Below are 18,543 nucleotides of genomic sequence, written 5' to 3' on the forward strand. Positions count from 1 at the left end.
ACAACGCCGGCTCCCAAAACACGCCCCCCTCAACTCTCGCTTCCATGGTGACGGATCCCAACCGGAAGAGCGAGCGGCGCCCTTTCAAACTCTTTTACCCGCGAAAACACGTCAACTCCGAGATTTTATTTGTTGTTGAGCGTCAAACCGTTTTAACGGAGAACGACGCGGATTCTAGTGCAACTTACTGCCCCAAAGAGAGACGTTTACGTCGGTTACGTAGCGTCGAGCGGACGTCAGTCGGGCCAACCGTCAGCGGTGAGTTGAGCCGCAGTTAAGCTAGTTAAAGCAAGTTAACTAGGTTAGCTAGTTAGCGCTAGCTCGTTCTTTAACAGTAGAAACAGAGCTCGTTGTCGCTCAAACGTTAACTCATGTATCAACCACACTAGGTTTTTATTGCCATATTTGCCTGTGAGCTACACGAGTGACGCAGTTACTAGTATTAGCTAACTTAGTTGAAACACGAGGTTAACAAGCTAACTATTTAGTTACATGTTTAACTCGGCACAAGTCTTAAATTACAGTTTGCTTATCTGTTTATGTGATGTATATGTTTAAATATGTATATCCTAGAGAGACATGTTTGCAAAGTGTCCGAGTCCTTGTTAATACACACATGATAGTTGTTGATGTGTTGCGCGTTGTTGTTAGTGTCACGTGACTGTCGGCGCCGCAGACATGAACAACAACGCGGAGAGGAAGTACGTGAACCTGCGGAAGCGTCTGGACCAGCTGGGCTACCGTAGCCCGCTGGGGATCGAGTCCCTGCCGCTGGTGGAGAAGCTGTTCAGGTGAAGCCTCCATCTGTCTGTCTGGAGTCCTTTTAAAACTTAAAGGACAGCTGGGAGGGTTAGACGTGAGGTTCTAACCTTTGCACCGGTTTTCCTGCTGTCAGACAGACGAGGAACTGGATAAATACGTTCTTTCTTCGAAGCTACCAGACTCCATTCATAAAAACAGTGATTTAACCTCGTAGAAAGCCTTCCGCTGCATCGAGCTGTGAGTAAGTTTGTGTTGTTGTGTGACTTTGGTGAAGCCGAATTGATCGTGTAAAACACCAAAGTCGCACAATAACACAAACTAACCTCCTGACCAATGCAGCGGAGGACCGGCGACTGCTGCGTTCTATGAGCTAAAATCTGTGTTTTTATGAATGGAATCTGGTGGCTTTGAAGAGAGCCTAGGTAACCGCTTCAGTTGTTGTCTGACATCAAGGTAAAGGGTTGAAAATATTCTAATATACTGAAATATGTCCACAGCAGAACATCACTTTGCTTAATCTGCTGCAGTAAAACTCTGACTCATACAGACACTTCTAAACAATCCAAACTGTCTTTTAATGTGCAGCCAGTCAACGACAGGTGACGAGCCGTTTCCTCAGACACGTCCTTCCTCTTGTGTTACAGTGACCTGGTCCTCACCACCGAAAGCCTGCGCCAGGCCAAACTGTCCGTGGGGAAAAGCGAGAAAGAAACTCGGAACGTCGATGCCTTCCTGGAGCCGTACAGGGCGGAGAACGCCCGAGTGGTGCGGGAGAACAACGAGCTGCACCTCGAGCTCCTCAAGCTGAGGGAGGAGAAGGATTGCATCGGCAGAGGTGAGCTGTGATCTCCATCCTCGGTATCATCCTTGACCTGCACGCACGCACAAAAAACGGTGTGACGCAACCCGCCCCCCCACACCCTCCGTCTTCCTTCTAGAGCTCAAGACCCACATCAGAAAACTGGACCACGCGACGTCCGACCTGAAGTTTTTAAACAACCAGTATGTGCACAAGGTGCGCTGCTTGGAGAAGGACAGCAAGGCCAAAGCCGAGCGCATCCAACAGCTGCAGGAGAAGAACATGCAGGCGGTGGTGCAGACGCCAGGTAAAGCCCGGCGGCGGCGGCGACACGCCGACAAAGTGACGCCAGACTTTGTGAAACTGAAGAACGGGATCCTCCTCTTCTCCGCAGGCGGGCAGAAGCGCAGCATCCCGTTCAGACGCCAGCGGATGCAGATCGACGAGCTGGTGCCGGCCTCCTCCACGTCGGCGTATCCGGTGTCGCAGCCCGACGACCCGTACATCGCCGACCTGCTGCAGCTGGCGGACGGGAGGTCCGTTCTTGTTTTTGGCGCTTTAATGTAGAAGATATGTTGTTGTTGTGTGAGACGCTCGCTTTTGCTTTACGGCGTTTTTTTTTTGTTTTTTTGTAGAATTGGCGAGCTGCAGAATGACATCATAACTCTCAAACTCGACCTGGAGAGCGCTCAAGAGTTCATAAAACACCTGAACTCACAGGTGAGCAATGCATAAACGCTGGAAGCGCTTAAACACGTGTTAAATGTTATTTAACCCGTTAAACTGTGGAGCCAATTTTGTCTCCAGACCTCCTTTCCTCTGTGTCGTCGTAGGAACCCCAAATTAGTTCCAATACTTGTGTTTATTGTGTGTATTTGTTCAGCAAAGTCTTGGGAAAAAAATGTATATCTGCAAAAAAAATCACTTTTAAAAGATATTTTGATGGTAACTATGAACATCCAGCATGATATGAGCCAGATTCCCTAAAAAAGCCTCCTGGAGCGTCAATAAGACACCTTTATGGAAAGACTATGACCTAAAGAATCAAAATCTGCAACAAAAATCACAATGAAACAAAGTCTTGGTCTGTTAGAAGAAGTTTCAGTCAGAAGACTGTGTTGTTCAGTTAAAAAATGGAAAAATTATGTATTTTATGGGGCATGCTGGGACTTAAAATGGGAGCGGGAGGATTTCCCTGCACGGTTTCCAAAATGTTAACCCGTTTTTTCTCCACGCTGCTTGGAGGTGGAGGAGAGGGACAAAGAGATCGAGCGCATGAGCCGCGCTCTGAGCGGAGGACGGCCTCACGACGTCATTTCCCTCGAGGCTCAGAACGCCGGCAACGAGAAGCTGATCGCGCATCTTCACCTCCAGGTGAGTCACGCGGGGAACACGAGGCGCTCGGGTCCTTCAGCGGAGGAGGTGGAACCTGCTCAGTCTTGTGTTCCCTTTAGATCGAGTACCTGCAGGAGAGCAACAGGACTCTGGATCAGAAGCTGCAGAAGAAGCAGGACGCCTCCAGCGAGGTGGCCGACCTCTCCCTGAAGAACCTGGAGCTGTGCGAGGAGCTGACGCACATCGACGGGCTGGCCCAGCAGCTGGAGAAGGACAAGGACCACGTGATGGAGACCGCCAACGCCGAGCTGCAAGAAGCCAGAGTACGAAGACGAGAAACAAACATGTCACCTGTCATGAGACACTGAAGACAGGACCGTTAACATATACCATGAAGACCAATGTGAATGTTTCCTCTCAACAGAAAGAACTGCAAAGGCAACAGCACATCATGAAGGACCTGGAGGACATCATCACTAACTTAAGACGGGTATGGAGAGTGCAACACTTTGTTATCGGGTCATCGCGTCCCTCAGTGATCGTAACGTATGATGTGTTGGCCCTGAAGGAGCAGTCCGAGGGCGACTTTGAGAAAGATCGGCTCCGAGACCAGCTGCTGCTCCTGGAGGAGCAGAAGGAGAAGACGGAGGGCCTGGTGAACTTCCTGGAGGAGGAGAAGCTGCGGCTGCAGGACAAAGTGGAGAAAACCATGGCGGCGGGTAAGAAGCCGCTGAAACCGACAGCAGAGACGTCGTGTTGAGCTGCAGCGAGGTTTCTGTTTGTTACGCGGAAGAAAAGCCTCAATTTGGAATAAATAGTTTCTGTAATGAATAAATCTCAGAGCGTGAACAAATGTTTAGCTTTAATTATCTTTGTTGGTTAAACTGTGAAACCAGTTTTGTCTTTAGACTTCTTTTCCCTGTTTGAGTCGTCGTAGGAACCCCAAATTAACTCCAATACTTGTGTTTATTGTGTGTATTTGTTCAGCAAAGTCTTGGGAAAAAAATGTATATCTGCAAAAAAAAAGACTATTAAAAAGATATTTTGACTAACTATGAACATCCAGCATGATATGAGCCAGATTCCCCAAAAAGCCTCCTGGAGCGTCAATAAGACACCTTTATGGAAAGATTAGGACCTAAAGAATCAGAACCTGCAACAAACATCACAATAAAACAAAGTCTTGTCCTGTTAGGAAGGAGTTTCAGTCAAAAAACTGTGATGTTTGGATCAAAAATGGACAAAATTACGTAGTTTATGCCCAAAGATTGTCTGAATGGGGCATGCTGGGACTTAAAATGGGAATGAAAGAATGAAATGGACACTCAGGAAGAATGAAAAGCTTGCTTACTATATTTAAACCCGGAGGAAGACTTGGATATTATTATTAGATGCTAGATATTATGATAAAAAACAAAGCGGCGTTCCTCTGCAGACCGCGAGCTGGTGCTGGAGCTCGAGGCCGTTCGCGCCAAACACGGCGTCTGCGGGAGGGAGCGCTCGCCGTCGCGGCTGGACGCCTTCGTCCGGAGTCTGGAGGAGGAGCGCGACCGCTACCGCCGCGAGGCCGAGCGCTACAAGCGAGCCGGCGGTCAGAGTCCAGACCGCCGCGGCCGGTCGAGTCCTCCGTCCAAAGCCGCGAGGGTAATGACATCGTCCTGTTGTAGCTCGACGGGTTCTCGTGGCGATCCTCGTTCACGCCGTCGTGTTTCCAGGGCGGCGCCGCGGAGGCGGAGCTGCTGCGTTTGGCGAAGGAGCGAGACGAGCTGAAGGCGGCGCTGCTGGACTTTGAGAAGCACATGGAGGACATCCAGGACGACGTGCGGGGCCTCAGCGCCGAGAGGGACCGCTTCAGATCGCTCCTCCATCAAGTGAGTGAGCGCTTCACCGCACGCGGCGGGGAAACTCTGCTTCAAGGCGTTTATTAAAGGCCCGTTTGCCGTCGCTTTGTTTCCTTCCAGGCTCAAGACGACCTGAAGGCCCGGAGGACGGACGCGGCGGCCGAGCTCGCCGAGCTGAAGGAGGAGATCCAACGGGCCGACGCCCGAGTCCGGCAGCTGGCGGCAGAAAGAGACGCGCTGGCGGAGAGAGCCAAGGTTCGTCAGCGTCGCGTCCGTCTGTCGGCAGACGTTCAGTTTCCTCCAGTTCCTTGATAACAAATCAACCAACAGTGTTGTCATCGATCGTTTGAGAAGGTTTCTGCAGCTGCAACGATCAGTCGAGATATTATATTTACAGGAAGTGAATCAGCGAGATTCGTTCAGTTATTCCTGTCAAAAGATCTGTGAATATCATCAGTTTTTCTTTGATAGCAAATTGAATATCTTTGGGTTTTTACCCAGAAGAAGATGACATCATCATCTCGGCCTTTTGTCTGTATCTTCTGTCGTTGATTTATTTGTTGTGTCAAAGTGTGATGAGAAAATATTCAGCTTCAAACAATATTTGTTTGTTAAACCTTCCAGAAACTTTGTTTCCCTGCGGTCAGGAAGCTCTTTCTGGTGTCGACTCGCTCGATGCGGCGTCCCTTTTGTCTCTCACACCTCGCTATGACGTAAACTAGTTGTGTAACTCGATTGTGTCGACGCTAACGCGCTCAAACTCTTCCCCCAGGTTTCCCAGAATGCCTCTCTCTTAGACCGACAGGCGGAGCAGAGGAGGATCCTGGAGCTGGAGGACGCCGTTCAGAGCGTGAGGCCCGCCGGACGTCAAGAGTGAATCTGACTCCTCTCACGTCGTGTGATTTATGTATTTATTCACTTATTCATATTCGGGGGCGTTGCAGTTGGAGCGCGAGCGGCTGGACCTGCGGTCGCAGGCGTGTCTGCTGCAGGAGAACCGAGCGGCCGCCGAGGACGAGCTGAAGGTCCGGTCGGTCGCGCTGGTCCAGAGCGCGGAGGAGGCGTCGCACCAGAGGGCGGAGTCTAACGCTCTCAGGTGGGTGGAGGAGGAGGGAGGAGGGAGGAGGAGGAGGAAGAGGAGGTGCAAATAAGAAGAAATGCACGTTTTCCTGAGGAAGAAACGTTGCCTTCAAGAGAAAAAAACCACGGTGCAGAACTCAAACGGCAGAAGAGCGACGCCATCTTGTTTATCTGCATCTTGTTGTTGTTGTTGTTGTTGTTGTTGTCCGGCAGGCTGCTGAAGGAGCAGATGGAGCAGTCGCTGTCCGACACACAACGCCGGCTGTCGGTGAAGAGCAGCGAGCTGCACACCGCACGCCAGCACATCACCCAACTGGAGGAGACCATAGGTGGATGTTTGTGGATTCTTCAAGACTTTGTTTGTTTGTTTTCAGTTTACTTGACTTCCTGTTTGTGTTTATTGCCCTCCCCCGCCCTCCGGCAGCGGTGCTGAGCCACCGGGGCTCGAAGCACCAGGAGGAGGCGTCCGCCCTGCAGAAGAGCATCTCGGCTCTGGACCGGGAGAAAGACTCCCTGCAGGACGAGGTGGACAAGAAGACGGAGAAGATGGTCGCCCTCCAGGAGGAGACGACCAGGAAGGTACCAAAACTAAACTCCAGAAGGAGGTCATGAGGTCATGTGAGCGCTCCTCTTCCTGCTGGTTCCATCTCTGAGGACAACATCCTCTTTCTGTGCAGACAAAAGCTTTTTTAAGTTACTGTGAGGCTTCAGAAGTTGTTGGGAGTTAAATCAAGTGAAGATCTTCTAAAATGACAGAATATTTCGTGCATAATTCTCCTTTTGTTGGTACTGTTTGGAAAAACTACATGTGAATAACTTTCAATTTAGTTTATTTGCATCAGTTTTGTCGACTGTGCACACGGATGCCTTTTCCTCCAGACTCTAGAAGCCTTCACTTGGGTTTTTCTATACTTTTTATTGAGCGTATTCTTCATGTTCTCGTCTTAGCAAACACCGGACTTCAACAGGAAAGTCCAAGTCGAGTGTTAACCTCATTAACTGGTGTCCGTCCCTCCAAATGTTCTGGTTCTGGTTGACTTCCTGCTGTTTTTTGGGGGTAGTGTTCACAGACACTAGTAGCTTGAGCCGTGTGGGTTGTGTCAGGACCTAAAGAGCCCCAGTGAGGCGTAACGCTGTCTTCGCTCTCGCAGGAACAGACCCTGGAGGACGTGAGACTCACCATCACCAACCTGGACAACTCTCTGGCGTGAGTAGCGCGCTCTCGCCGCTCGATTTCTTTTGCGAAGAAGCGTCGCTCTGACGCGTTCCGGCGGGTTGTGCTTCCCCGCAGGCAGCTGCAGGGGGCGCTGAGCAGCCGCGAGCGGGAGATCTCCAGCCTGAGGCGGCAGCTGGACGCCGGGCACGAGGAGCTGGCCGGGCTGCGGAGAGACAAGGAGGTCACGCTGCGGGAGAACCGGAGGCTGCAGGACGACCTGGCGACCATGACCAGAGAGAACCAGGTGGGGAGAGAGAGGGAGGGAGAGAGAGAGAAGCCAGGAGGGGGCGACGAAGAGGAGGTTAACGCCCTGGTGGTGTCTGTGTGCAGGCCGTCCACGGCGAGATGGAGGAGGCGTTGCACGAGAAGGACGAGCTGAAGCTGAGAGTCCACTCCTACATCTCTGAAGTGTCCCGGATAGAGAAAGTGATGTCGGCCAAGGCAAGAGCAGTGTTCCTATAATATAATGTGTTCTATTCATGTGTTCATGACGTTCATTTATGGTTTAAAGTCATAAAAAAAGTGGTTAAAAGTCCTCCCCTGTCTCAACGTCTCTGTGTTCGATTCCCCCTGTGCAGGAGCAGGAGAACCGGGACCTGCTGGAGCGCTTCCGGGCGACCCAGTCGGAGGTGGAGGAGCGGGAGCAGAAGCTGCAGCAGGTGGAGGGCCAGAACAACTCCATCCGCCTGGAGCTGCTGTCCTCGGACACGGAGCGCCGGCAACTGCGCGACACCGTCGGCCAGCAGGGGAGAGAGATCCAGCAGGTGGGACGCGGGACGAGGAGGTCAGGGGGTCGAGTCTTTTGAAACCGGCGCCTGACGGATGCACCTTTCCTCCCCCCCAAAGCACACTCAGGCCCTGCAGGCCTACGAGGCCCAGGTGTCCTCGCTGCTGCGCGGGACGTCCCGCATGGAGGAGGACCTGCACAAGGCGGAGGGCGAGAAGGCGGCGCTCCTCTCAGACCTGGCGTCCGTCAGGGAGCTGTGCGTCAAGCTGGACTCCAGCAAGGAGCTCGCCGCACGCCAGCTCACCTCCAGAGGGATGGACCTCGAGAGGGTGAGGCCCGACGAGTCCAGCCCAGTCCAGTCCTCTATAGACCTCTATATATATATATATGTGTGTGTGTGTGTTCCAGCTCACAGGAGAGCTGGAGGACGTGCGGTCGGAGGCGGAGCTTCTCAGGAAGCAGCTGGCCAGCGAGCGGCTGACGGTCCGCAACCTGGAGACGCTGCTCTCGTCCAATCGGCACAAAGAGTTCCAGACGCACCTGACGGCCAGCGAGAGGGAGTCGGAGCTGAAGGTCCTGCGCGACCGGCTGGCGCTGGCCGACGCAAAGAGGTGAGAGCGGAGCCACGGCAGAACACACGCCCCGCCCCCTTTTGTTGTTGTTGATTCATGATGCGTTTGTTGTTGTCGTCAGCGCGGAGCATGTGAGGGAGGTGTCGCAGCTCCGTGGGAAAGTCTCTCAGCTGCAGATGGAGATGGACGTTCTGAAGAGACAGCTGACCAGCGAGCGCTTTGAGCGGTGAGACGACCTCTTGACCTTTTGACCTCTGAACACCTGCAGCGGATGAAGAGCCAGACGTTTGACACGTGTGTCCTCTATCCTGTGTCCTATGTCCTGTGTCTTCTATCCTCTACCCTCATGTCCTCCATCCTGTGTCCTCTGTCCTTTATCCTATCTTCTGTTCTCTATTCTCATGCCCTCTATCCTTTTTCCTTCTATCCTCTTTCCTCCTGTCTTCTATCCTGTGTCCTCTGCCCTGCGTCTTCTGTCCTCTATTCTCATGCCCTTTATCCTCTTTCCTCCTGTCCTCCAACTCATGTCCTTATGCCCTCTGTCCTCATGTCCTCTGTCCTCAGCGAGCGCGCCGTGCAGGAGATGCGTCGTCAGGGCGTTTCCTTCTCGTCGCTGCAGAGCTCCTTGTCCCTCGACGCCTCCAGCTCTCAGAGCTCCCCAGAGCGCTCCATCCTGCGGACGCTGAGCCGCTCCGACAAGATGGCCGACAAGTGAGTGAAGCTTCGGTGATCCTCTCAACAGGAAATAAGTGTTGAGTCAGAGCTGTTTCTATAAACACTTCTGCCTTATTTATTTCATCATTTTGGAAAAAATAAACACACATTTCTTCCTCTCTGCAGGAGCGTGAGCTTCAAGGATTAACGCCCGGAGAGTCGGGCGAGTGAAGGACTCGAGAAGCTTCTAACGTCTGGACATTTGTCCTTGACGTCGTGGCATTGCCAACCTTTTGTGAAGTCGCGCCCTTTTACTGTTTTACTTTTTTTTTTAAATCGAAGACCCAAAACATTCAAAGAAAGCTCAACAGCGCCATGTCTGTAGTTTTGCAATGTTAGCGCTGTTAGCACAGTTAGCTGCTATTTTAATTCCTTCTGTCAGACTTCTCGCCGACGATAACCTCAAGAAACAAAAGTATCCGTCCAACTGTGGTTTTGTGTATTATGCTTTTTTCCCCCTTTTGTATGATTAAAATATTAAATTATTCCTAAAATAAAGCGATACAAAAGCGATGATGTGCGTCGCTAAAGTTGAACTGGTGTTTTTATTACAAGGTAAACACGGTGCACAGAGTTTGAGGAAGGAAACGCAAAAGACAACGCTTGTTTTTTAAAAAGTGAGACAAAGCACTGAGCAAAACGTATTTCCACCATGATCTCCTCACGGGAATGGTTCAATACTGGAACGGCGCACGGCAGGAAAACCTGGAAATTGAAGCGATATTCAGTTTTTTGTGTCTTTTGTTCGCAGCTGATTTCAAGCTTTAGTGGTTTTCGTAGTCAATCCTTTTGAGGAAAACACCTCAAGTAAAAAAAACATGTAACAGCTTCTCGAGGAATACAAAACTGTCTCTATCTCTAAAAGACGTCGCACGTCTAATGGCGGCAGTGTTGGGCGGTGGTGTTGGGCAGCGGGTAGGCGAAGAGGGAGAAGTCCAGGATGTACTTGGGCAGCAGCTCCCTGAGCAGCGCCTGCGGCAGCCCGCACAGGTAGTAGTGCAGCGTCTCGGCGGTGACCGGCTTGTACCACGTCTGGCGCTCGGGGAAGCGGACGGCGGGCGGCGCCCCGACGCGCCGCAGCACCAGCTCGGCGTCGCCCTCCAGGCGCTCGTACGAGCCGATGAAGTCGTAGGAGACGGCGCACGGCTGGCACAGGTTGTACACCGGCATCCAGTGCTCGTTCATGCGCTCGGCGTCCTCGTCCAGCAGGTAGCGGACGAACTCGGCGAAGGTCACGTCGTCGCCCTTCGGCCGCGCGCCGCCGCCAACGCCGCCGCCTTTCCTGTACCGCGCCACGATCTCCGCGCCGTACTTCCTCTGGTAGGACTCGATCTCCCCGAACTTGTTCCTGTAGGCGGACAGCAGGCGCTCCATGGGCTCGCGCACGAACATGAACTTGAAGTAGTGGCGCAGCCGGTGGCGGATCTCCTCGGGCTTCAGCGAGGACAGGAAGCGCAGGTCGCTGCGGTGGTCCATCTTGACGCTGACGTCCACGCTCTCCAGGGCTCCGTCCAGCACCTTCAGCACCCGCTTCCAGTTGGAGCACGCCACCTTGGGCACGTAGCAGTAGAGGAAGCGGTAGCGGTCGCTCACCAGCACGTGCTGCAGCAGCGTCTTCCTCTGCGGCGGGCTCAGCGACCACACGCTGTGGGGCATGTTCTTCTGGCTGCACACGGTCCGGATGGTGCGGTTTCGGATCTCCTGGAGGATCTGAGTAGGGACAAGTCGAGGATTAATGCTAAGCTAGGCTAGGCTAAGCGTGATACATCCCTCGTGCAGAAAACTCAGAAATCTGACATTTTTAACTCAAATGTGCATTCCAGAAAGTGTCATTGTGATGTTGTCTTGTCTTAGAGCTTGAATATATATATTTATATATGTATTATAATGGAAAAGCCTGCCAGACGTGTTGACTTTGTCAGGTGTGAGTCAAACATTTGTCTTTTAGTCCAATAAAGTTATGGAAGTGCGTCACTAAACTGCCCTTTTTAAAGTTGTTATAGGCAAAAAGGTAATAAAAGAACACACATGTATAAACTCACAGTTAAATCGTTGCATCGCACACATTTATAACACTTTAGGGTATTTTTTTCCACTGTATTAAGATGACAAAATGCACATTTAATGAGCACAATAACAAACCAGAAGGTTTTAGAATATATTTAAACTAAGTCTTCACCCACTAACCACCTCAGAGCCTTTAATCCCACAATTTGTTTACACAGATATTGTGAAACAAAGTCAACAACAACAAAAATCCACAAATGAAACTTTCTTCTACTACTTAAAACCTCTTGGTGGATACCTCCGAGTCCACGTCCGCGGCGGCCGGCCCGGGCTGCCTCCTCTCCCCGGGCCGCGGGTCCAGGTAGGGCCCCCGGGGCGCGGGCGTCTCCACGCCGCTCAGCATGCCCTTCTCGATCATGAGCAGCAGGCCTCCGGACGCGACGATCACCAGGAACGTGAGCACCGACGGCAGCACCGCGGAGCCGCGGCGCGCGGAGCCCGCCGACCTGAAGTTGACCACCGAGCCGCCGCGCGGGGCTCCTCCTCCGGCCCGCTTCCCGCCGCTGTCCGGCCGGCGAGGAAGCATCGTAGTAGTTATATATATATATGTATATTTATATGTGTGTGTATATTTATATATAACTGATACGTCTCTGCGCGCGAGGAGAAACAGTTACCACGTACCCATAGTTAACTTCAGGAGCGCGTCAAGCCAGCGTGCCTGCGCAGATGGAGCCATTTCCGTGTGGACTTTCAAAATAAAACTTTTTTCCTCTCTCGATTAAAACACATTAAAAGTGTATACTTCAAATGAAACTAATGATAATTTAACGTGTAATAATGAATACAATAAAGCTTCGTAGTATATTTATATATAACTAATACGTCTGCGCGCGAGGGGGGCGGTTGGTTACCACGTAACCATAGTTAACTTCAGGAGCGCGTGAAGCTAGTGTGCGTGCGCAGATGGAGCGGTTCCCGTATGGACTTTCAAAATAAAACAGTTTTATCTTCTTTTTTTTCGATTAAAACACATTAAAAGTGTCAACTTGAAGTAAATATGTCATCATGAAACTAATGATAATTTAACTGTCTAGATTAAAAATAATAATAAATACAATAAGACATTGTAGTAGTTATATACGTGTATATTTAACTTCCGGAGCTCGTGAAGCTAGCAGATGGAGCCGTTTCCGTATGGACTTTCAAAATAAAACTTTTTTTTTTCCTCGAGTAAAATTAATTAAAATATTGTGTCTACTTGATGAAGATGTCCTCTCATGAAAATAATAATAAATACAAAACAATATTTCCTGCACAAGCAACTCTTGTAATATGGAGTACATTCAGTAAAGTTTTGTTTTGTTTAAATTCACACTGGCTGCTTGCATATTTGCAGAATAAGTTTTTGCAATCAGTCCAGGACAACTCCTTTGGGACCCTGAAGTACCCCAATGCCTGCTGGGACGTGTAGTTCAGCTCGTGTTAAGCCATAATTGAGGCAACTTTGATTCCTTTTGATTCAATCCAGTGAAAGTGAAGTCATTTGTCTGGTTTTAAGTCTGGAACGTTACAGTGAAGTAAGATCTATTTTTATTTTTTCTTTATACAGAATCACGTTACAGTTCTTGTGAAATCCTTCATGGCCTGACTCCTCTCAGTGCGGAGGAGCAGCATCAGCATCACGACTCTCCAGCTCATCCTCCCCCCAAAACAAATATCAACACGATCTCACATGGAATATGTTTATTTTATTTTACCGCAAATACTTTCAATAGAAATACGAGTCCGATCTTTTAAAAGCTGTAAGTATCAAACCCACATTTACGGCATCGTTGTATTTAGCCTTTTGGTTTTTAAAGCCTATTACCATAAACCTTGGGGGGAATGGCATATTTTGATATTAATCCTTTGCACACTTCCTGGAATTTGGTTGAAAAAAAAAAAATCTAAATCCCGACACATGTTTAATAAAAGGTCTCTTGTTTCCTGTCTGTGTTTTAATGCCTGTAATACGGAGCTAATGGGGCAAAAACATCCATCTTCATTCATGATTGTGAGATTTAAAACCAGCGGTGGAGGTTTTCCACTGATATTAGTGAAGGAGTTTATCTCTCAGGGCTGCAACCATAACGATTATATTAATTCTCAATTAATCCGAAGATTATCTTCTTGGTTATCCGATTAGTGTCAGAAAATAGGGGAAAGGGCCACAAAACGTTGAGGGTCCTGGAGGACCCAGATCACATGAGGTATCTCACCTAAAGGGAGGCGACCAGGAGGATGTTGAGCCCCCTCAGCTGGTCGCTCTCTACAGGAAGTAGCACCTCTCACAATCAGACCTCACCTAGAAGATGAGACCTTCACCTTCAAGATGAGACCTTCACCTACAAGATGATATCTCCACTACAAGATGAGACCTCCATTACAAGATGAGACCTTTACATACAAGATGAGACCTCCATTACAAGATGAGACCTTTACATACAAGATGAGACCTCCATTACAAGATGAGACCTTTACATACAAGATGAGACCTCCACTACAAGATGAGACCTTCACCAACAAGATCAGACCTTTACATACAAGATGAGACCTCCACTACAAGATGAGACCTTTACATACAAGATGAGACCTCCACTAAAAGATGAGACCTTCACCTACAACATGAGACCTTTACCTACAAGATAAGACCTTTACCTACAAGATGAGACCTTCACCTACAAGATGAGACCTTCACCTACAAGATGAGACCTTTACCTAAAAGATGAGACATTCACTACAAGATTGATTATTGAGCTTTACAAATAAAATCCAATTTTAAATCAAATCCGACCTCCACATGGAGCGAAGGGTCACGTGGGTCTCTGGGAGCTGAACGTAAGGGAATCTGACACCATGACAGCTGAGAACCAGCCAATCAGAGAGCTAGTTTGGATGCTAATTATGAAACAGTTTGGCTCACATATTTAAATATATGTAAATGTCATTTTTAAAGGGCGATTAAGTCTCTCCAGTACATCCGGTAGACTGCACAGCAGTGTGTTGTTATTTATTATTTATTCCTCCGGGTGCTTACGCTCATTTTCCATTCCTCTTCTTTCTTTTTAAAAAAAAATTATAATTACTTCCGAAAAGCAACGAGCTGACGTGACCGTGGCGCGCACGCGTCGTGACGGCCGGGGGAAGCGCGTGCGTTTGTCTGTGCACACCGAGCAGCTCGCTGCCACACCCTCCTCTCTCCATCCTCTCCCCCTTCACCCACAAGTCTCGCACGCGTGCAGCTGTGCGGGGGACTGACTGTGCGTGCGTGCGTGCGTGCGTCTTCCCCTCTCGTGCACCCGCATCGAGCAGCATCAGCAACACAAAAGGGTCGCGGCAGCCGGAGCTGGTCGGGAGGAGGACCGCGCGTCAGCAGCAAGGTGGAGACGAGACTCTCTTCTTCTTCTTCTCTTCCGCATCGCGTCTCTTCTTCTCTTCTTCTTCATTTCATTCATTTCGATGATTTGTTCCCATCGACGCCCGGTGACCTTGTCACTGTATATCATCCCTCACTGACCCGCGCTCACATCTCCTGCTCCATCCATCCATCCATCCATCCATCCATCCATCCCCTTCGCAGATGTGCGCGCGCGCGTGTGTATGTGTGCGCGCGCATGTGCGCTGTAAAATGGGCTGGGACTTTGCAATTTGATCCGACTTGAAATGCGCAAACGGCGATGTCAACAGGCCAAACTGTGATTAATCGTGTATTAACGTATATATGTGTATGTATGTGTGTGTGTGTGTGTGTGTGCGCGCGTGTGAGTGTGCACATAACGGAACCAACGTGACGCTATTTGGTGAACAAAGGCCAGAGTCTTTGTTCTCCGTGCGTCTTTTAAAAAACACACACACATATTAAATGATTGATTTAATTGCCTGTAATCACCGCGCGGCGCGCACCCGCTTATCGGCCATTACCGGGGAGGTATCGATCCGCGCACAGTCGGTGATGTGGTCGTTCACGCGCGAGACATGCGAGTCAGCTGCTGGACCAAAACGCGCACGGGCCGTATAGACGCTGCAGGCCCGCGGGATGGATTCATTTATGCGCGTGCATGTGTCGTCTAAAGGCCTTTATTTTGAAATAAATCAATACTGCATTACTGTCACCGTCAGTGGGCTCGTGCACGAGACACATAGAGACATGCATTACCATCACAGGCTGCTGGTTTGAGTGTGTGTGTGTGTGTTCACCTGATTGGTTATAAATCTATGAGCTGTTAGTGATGACAAGTGAAGACACACAGCTGTGTGTGTGTGTGTGTGTGTGTGTGTGTGTGTGTGTGTGGCAGGAGGAGATGCTCTCCTAGTAAAGGCTGTGCTGTGAGTGGTGTTTTATATGAAGTATGTACTGCAATGTCATATGTTTTTTTAGGATTTTCACGGTGACTGACTTCTCCATGAAGACGTCCGCTCTGTCCCTGCAGCCAGACGTCCTCCATTTTATTTGAGTCATTGAACGCCCTTTGACCCTCAGATAGAAGACTGTGAATGTGGATTGGATTTTAAATCCCCACGAGGGTCCTTTGTTTTTTAATGCTCGTTTATTAAATGTCGATTTCAGTCGTTTTGACGAACCTCCATGCTGGTTCCATTATTATTTTTTTTAAAGGACATGAACTTGGTCTCAGTAAAACAGTATTTCTGTAGGTGTTACTCGTTACCAGCGTCGTACAGGTATTAATATCATCTTTTGATGTATAACATCTTTTAAAACACGATGACGAGGTTTGTATTGTCGTGTTTGAGGCATTTAGGTCTGAAATGTCATCGTTGATCCACAGTAACAACTTAAGCACAGACAGCAGATAAGAAGAAGACGCAGAGTCCTGAAGCCAATAGTTCGGAAATTTCATCGTCGCCATCTTGGATTACGGTTGTTGTCATGTTGTTGTTGTTGTTTTCGCAATTGACAAACTGAAGTGACCATATTAGGACTGAGGAGGAGCGACGTAGAGACGCCATACACCACTCGGTTAGAGACCTGTCAATCACCTGGTAGCCCCGCCCCTAAAGCGTCCCCTGCTTTATGGTCTGTTTGACTCTAACAGACCTTAATGTACTAAATGAACATCATGCTGTATAGAAGAAGACTAGAAACTAGAGATTGAGACATAAACTCATGTTTACAATGTTTACTGAGGGAATACATCAAGAGAGAAGTAGAGTCACTTATATAGACTTCTATACAAGCAGAGGAGTCGCCCCCTGGTGGTCAGGAGAGAGAATGACGGTTCAAGACAGTTCCCCATCGGCTTCCCTCTTCAGAAGCGGAGGTTGCGTCACTGTAGAATACAAATTATTAATATCTGACGACGAGAATAAAATATACGTTCACATGTTTTCATCCCAACATTCAGAGTTTTGCATGGCAGCTACCGTGTCATTGAGAATATCGAGGAGGAGGAGGAGGAGGAGGAGAAGGAGGTGCATCTCTTCACACACAATGTGGGCTCATTAAGACTCATTCTGTGTGCATGAGAATATCTTCAGAGAGCATGTTTGTGCTGCTCTGCAGGGATGTGGGGCTCTATTTCTGAGTCAGAGCAGTCTGTCTTTGAAGTGCCGTGCGGCTGTATAGAGGCAGCGTGCAGGTTTTGGTGAAGCCACATCATCATCACCTGTGAGGTAGCTAAGCTGGTTGTAAGAGACCACTAACTATAGTGAGGGTTGAGCTATTTTATTTGTAGCCAACCAGGAAGTTAGCGTCTCACCGGTTCCCTCAAGAAAACGCAGATCGGTTTCTTCCATTCGCTTTTGGATTGTTGCGAAAAATGATCTCTAAACGTTTAAAAAAAATAACATCACGTTTACCATTTTTCTTTTTCATCTGCGGAGGTACAAAGCTAACTTTATGCTACATGAATTCACGTCTACGCCACTCAGCTAAAGTAGTCATTTTCTATACAACCAGAGGAGTCGCCCCCTAGTGGTCAGGAGAGAGAATGCAGCATCAACACATGAAGCATAGACTTCTATACAACCAGAGGAGTCGCCCCCTGGTGGTCAGGAGAGAGAATGCAGCGTCAACACATGAAGCATAGACTTCTATACAACCAGAGGAGTTGCCCCCTGGTGGTCAGGAGAGAGAATGCAGCGTCAACACATGAAGCATAGACTTCTATACAACCAGAGGAGTCGCCCTCTGGTGGTCAGGAGAGAGAATGCAGCTTTAACACATGAAACATAGACTTCTATACAACCAGAGGAGTCGCCCCCTGGTGGTCAGGAGAGAGAACACAGCTTCATCTCTCATCCCTTCCCAGCCTTCACAGCGTTAATAAGCGCTCGCCGTGCGCGTGCGAGAACTCTCTTACTGTCGCACGCACAATGGCGGCCTTTGTGTCGGCCGTCCAGCGGAGACGATGAATGCCACTCTGTTCTCCCCGGGGCTGGAGATCTGGCGTCGCACACAAAGTGTCACTTTGTGCGTCCTCAGCACAGACACACAACCCCCCCAATCACACTGTACATGTGCTCGACTCAAACGCGCATCACTGACACTTTTCATTTCGAAAGTCTTCGGCTGCGTCGTACAGAATCAAATCAAATTTTTCACCGACGTGAGAGTAAACGAGAGGATGTTTACGCCGTCACTCGTCTGAGACACACACACACACACACACACACACACACTGCATCTGACACCTGACTCCAGGTAATGCCCTAGATCCACAGTGACAGCAGGCAGGTGGAGCGGCCGCACACTCGCAGATACCCTCGACTGCAGGACGGTAAGAAGGCATTCTTATACAGAGTAAAAAAAACAACAACAAAAATATCGGCTGAAGTGGGAGGCAGCATCGTTTTTGCAGGTGTGAATATAGCTCACATCGATTTTGTGTGTTTTTATTCGTGCAACAACCCTCGTGATCAGCTGGTGTTGTTCTGAACGTAACTGCACTTTTGGTTTGAGACGCTGGAACAGACCGTTTGTTTGTTTGTTTGTTTGTCACTTGATCGTCGGCTCATGTGGAAAATGTAACCGCGGTCACGTGATACATGTTGCGTGTGTCACGCTAAAATCCTTTTGTGGCCGCCGAGGAAGCAGACCGATGCCGACAGAATAGAAGCAGAGCGTTGTATGATTCATGAAGGATGTTCATCGCTGCACGGATGTTGATGATGATGATGATGCTGCGTTTTGGCAGTTGAGTTTTGCGATAGCGTTTAAATATGGAAAACTGAAAAGGTGTCTTAAAGCTGCATTCTCTCTCCTGACCACCAGGGGGCGACTCCTCTGGTTGTATAGAAGTCTATATAAGTGACTCTACTTCTCTCTTGATGTATTCCCTCAGTAAACATTGTAAACGTGAGTTTATGTCTCAATCTCTAGTTTCTAGTCTTCTATACAGCATGATGTTCATTTAGTACATTATGGTCTGTTAGACTCAAACAGACCATACATTATAAGTACAGATGTGACATTTTGTGAAGTGAACGCC

The 18,543-nt window shown here is 49.2% G+C and overlaps 3 protein-coding genes across 7 annotated transcripts in view; 2 read left to right on the forward strand and 1 right to left on the reverse strand.

Annotated features, from left to right (window-relative positions):
* The first annotated feature begins 18 nt into the window (after positions 1-18).
* Positions 19-9,582, forward strand: cep135 (centrosomal protein 135). Of its 2 annotated transcripts, none has more exons than XM_068592891.1 (26): positions 19-258; positions 677-791; positions 1,407-1,597; positions 1,701-1,868; positions 1,956-2,097; positions 2,197-2,281; positions 2,807-2,935; positions 3,016-3,219; positions 3,321-3,386; positions 3,465-3,615; positions 4,332-4,540; positions 4,612-4,767; positions 4,858-4,992; positions 5,510-5,587; positions 5,682-5,833; positions 6,031-6,146; positions 6,242-6,396; positions 6,969-7,024; positions 7,109-7,277; positions 7,364-7,474; positions 7,612-7,797; positions 7,880-8,089; positions 8,169-8,371; positions 8,454-8,558; positions 8,897-9,043; positions 9,173-9,582. In XM_068592891.1, exons 1-26 carry the CDS (start codon positions 45-47, stop codon positions 9,192-9,194), a joined length of 3,675 nt encoding a protein of 1,224 aa, XP_068448992.1. In that variant the 5' UTR covers positions 19-44; the 3' UTR covers positions 9,195-9,582. The 2 variants fall into 2 exon arrangements, with proteins under 2 accessions (XP_068448992.1, XP_068448993.1); XM_068592892.1 differs by having other exon boundaries at positions 117-258; positions 652-791.
* Positions 9,193-13,467, reverse strand: chst14 (carbohydrate (N-acetylgalactosamine 4-0) sulfotransferase 14). Its single transcript, XM_068592893.1, has 2 exons — positions 11,352-13,467; positions 9,193-10,756 (listed from the first exon to the last, which is right to left on the reverse strand). Exons 1-2 carry the CDS (start codon positions 11,637-11,639, stop codon positions 9,923-9,925), a joined length of 1,122 nt encoding a protein of 373 aa, XP_068448994.1. The 5' UTR covers positions 11,640-13,467; the 3' UTR covers positions 9,193-9,922.
* An 825-nt stretch (positions 13,468-14,292) lies between these two features.
* The window catches only part of cracd (capping protein inhibiting regulator of actin dynamics), a 19,275-nt gene continuing 15,024 nt past the window's right edge, over positions 14,293-18,543 (forward strand). For 2 of the 4 annotated variants that reach the window (XM_068592889.1, XM_068592887.1), the window contains exon 1: positions 14,293-14,475. The gene's annotated coding sequence lies outside the window, so the exon portion shown is untranslated. Of the gene's footprint in view, positions 14,476-17,719; positions 17,833-18,543 lie in introns of those variants that run through there. The other 2 variants (XM_068592886.1, XM_068592888.1) reach the window with 2 other exon arrangements.

Source organism: Clinocottus analis, unplaced genomic scaffold (genome assembly GCF_023055335.1).
Source record: "Clinocottus analis isolate CAN_PGR_092001 unplaced genomic scaffold, fCliAna1.0.p SCAF_28, whole genome shotgun sequence".
Classification (NCBI taxonomy): domain Eukaryota; kingdom Metazoa; phylum Chordata; class Actinopteri; order Perciformes; family Cottidae; genus Clinocottus; species Clinocottus analis.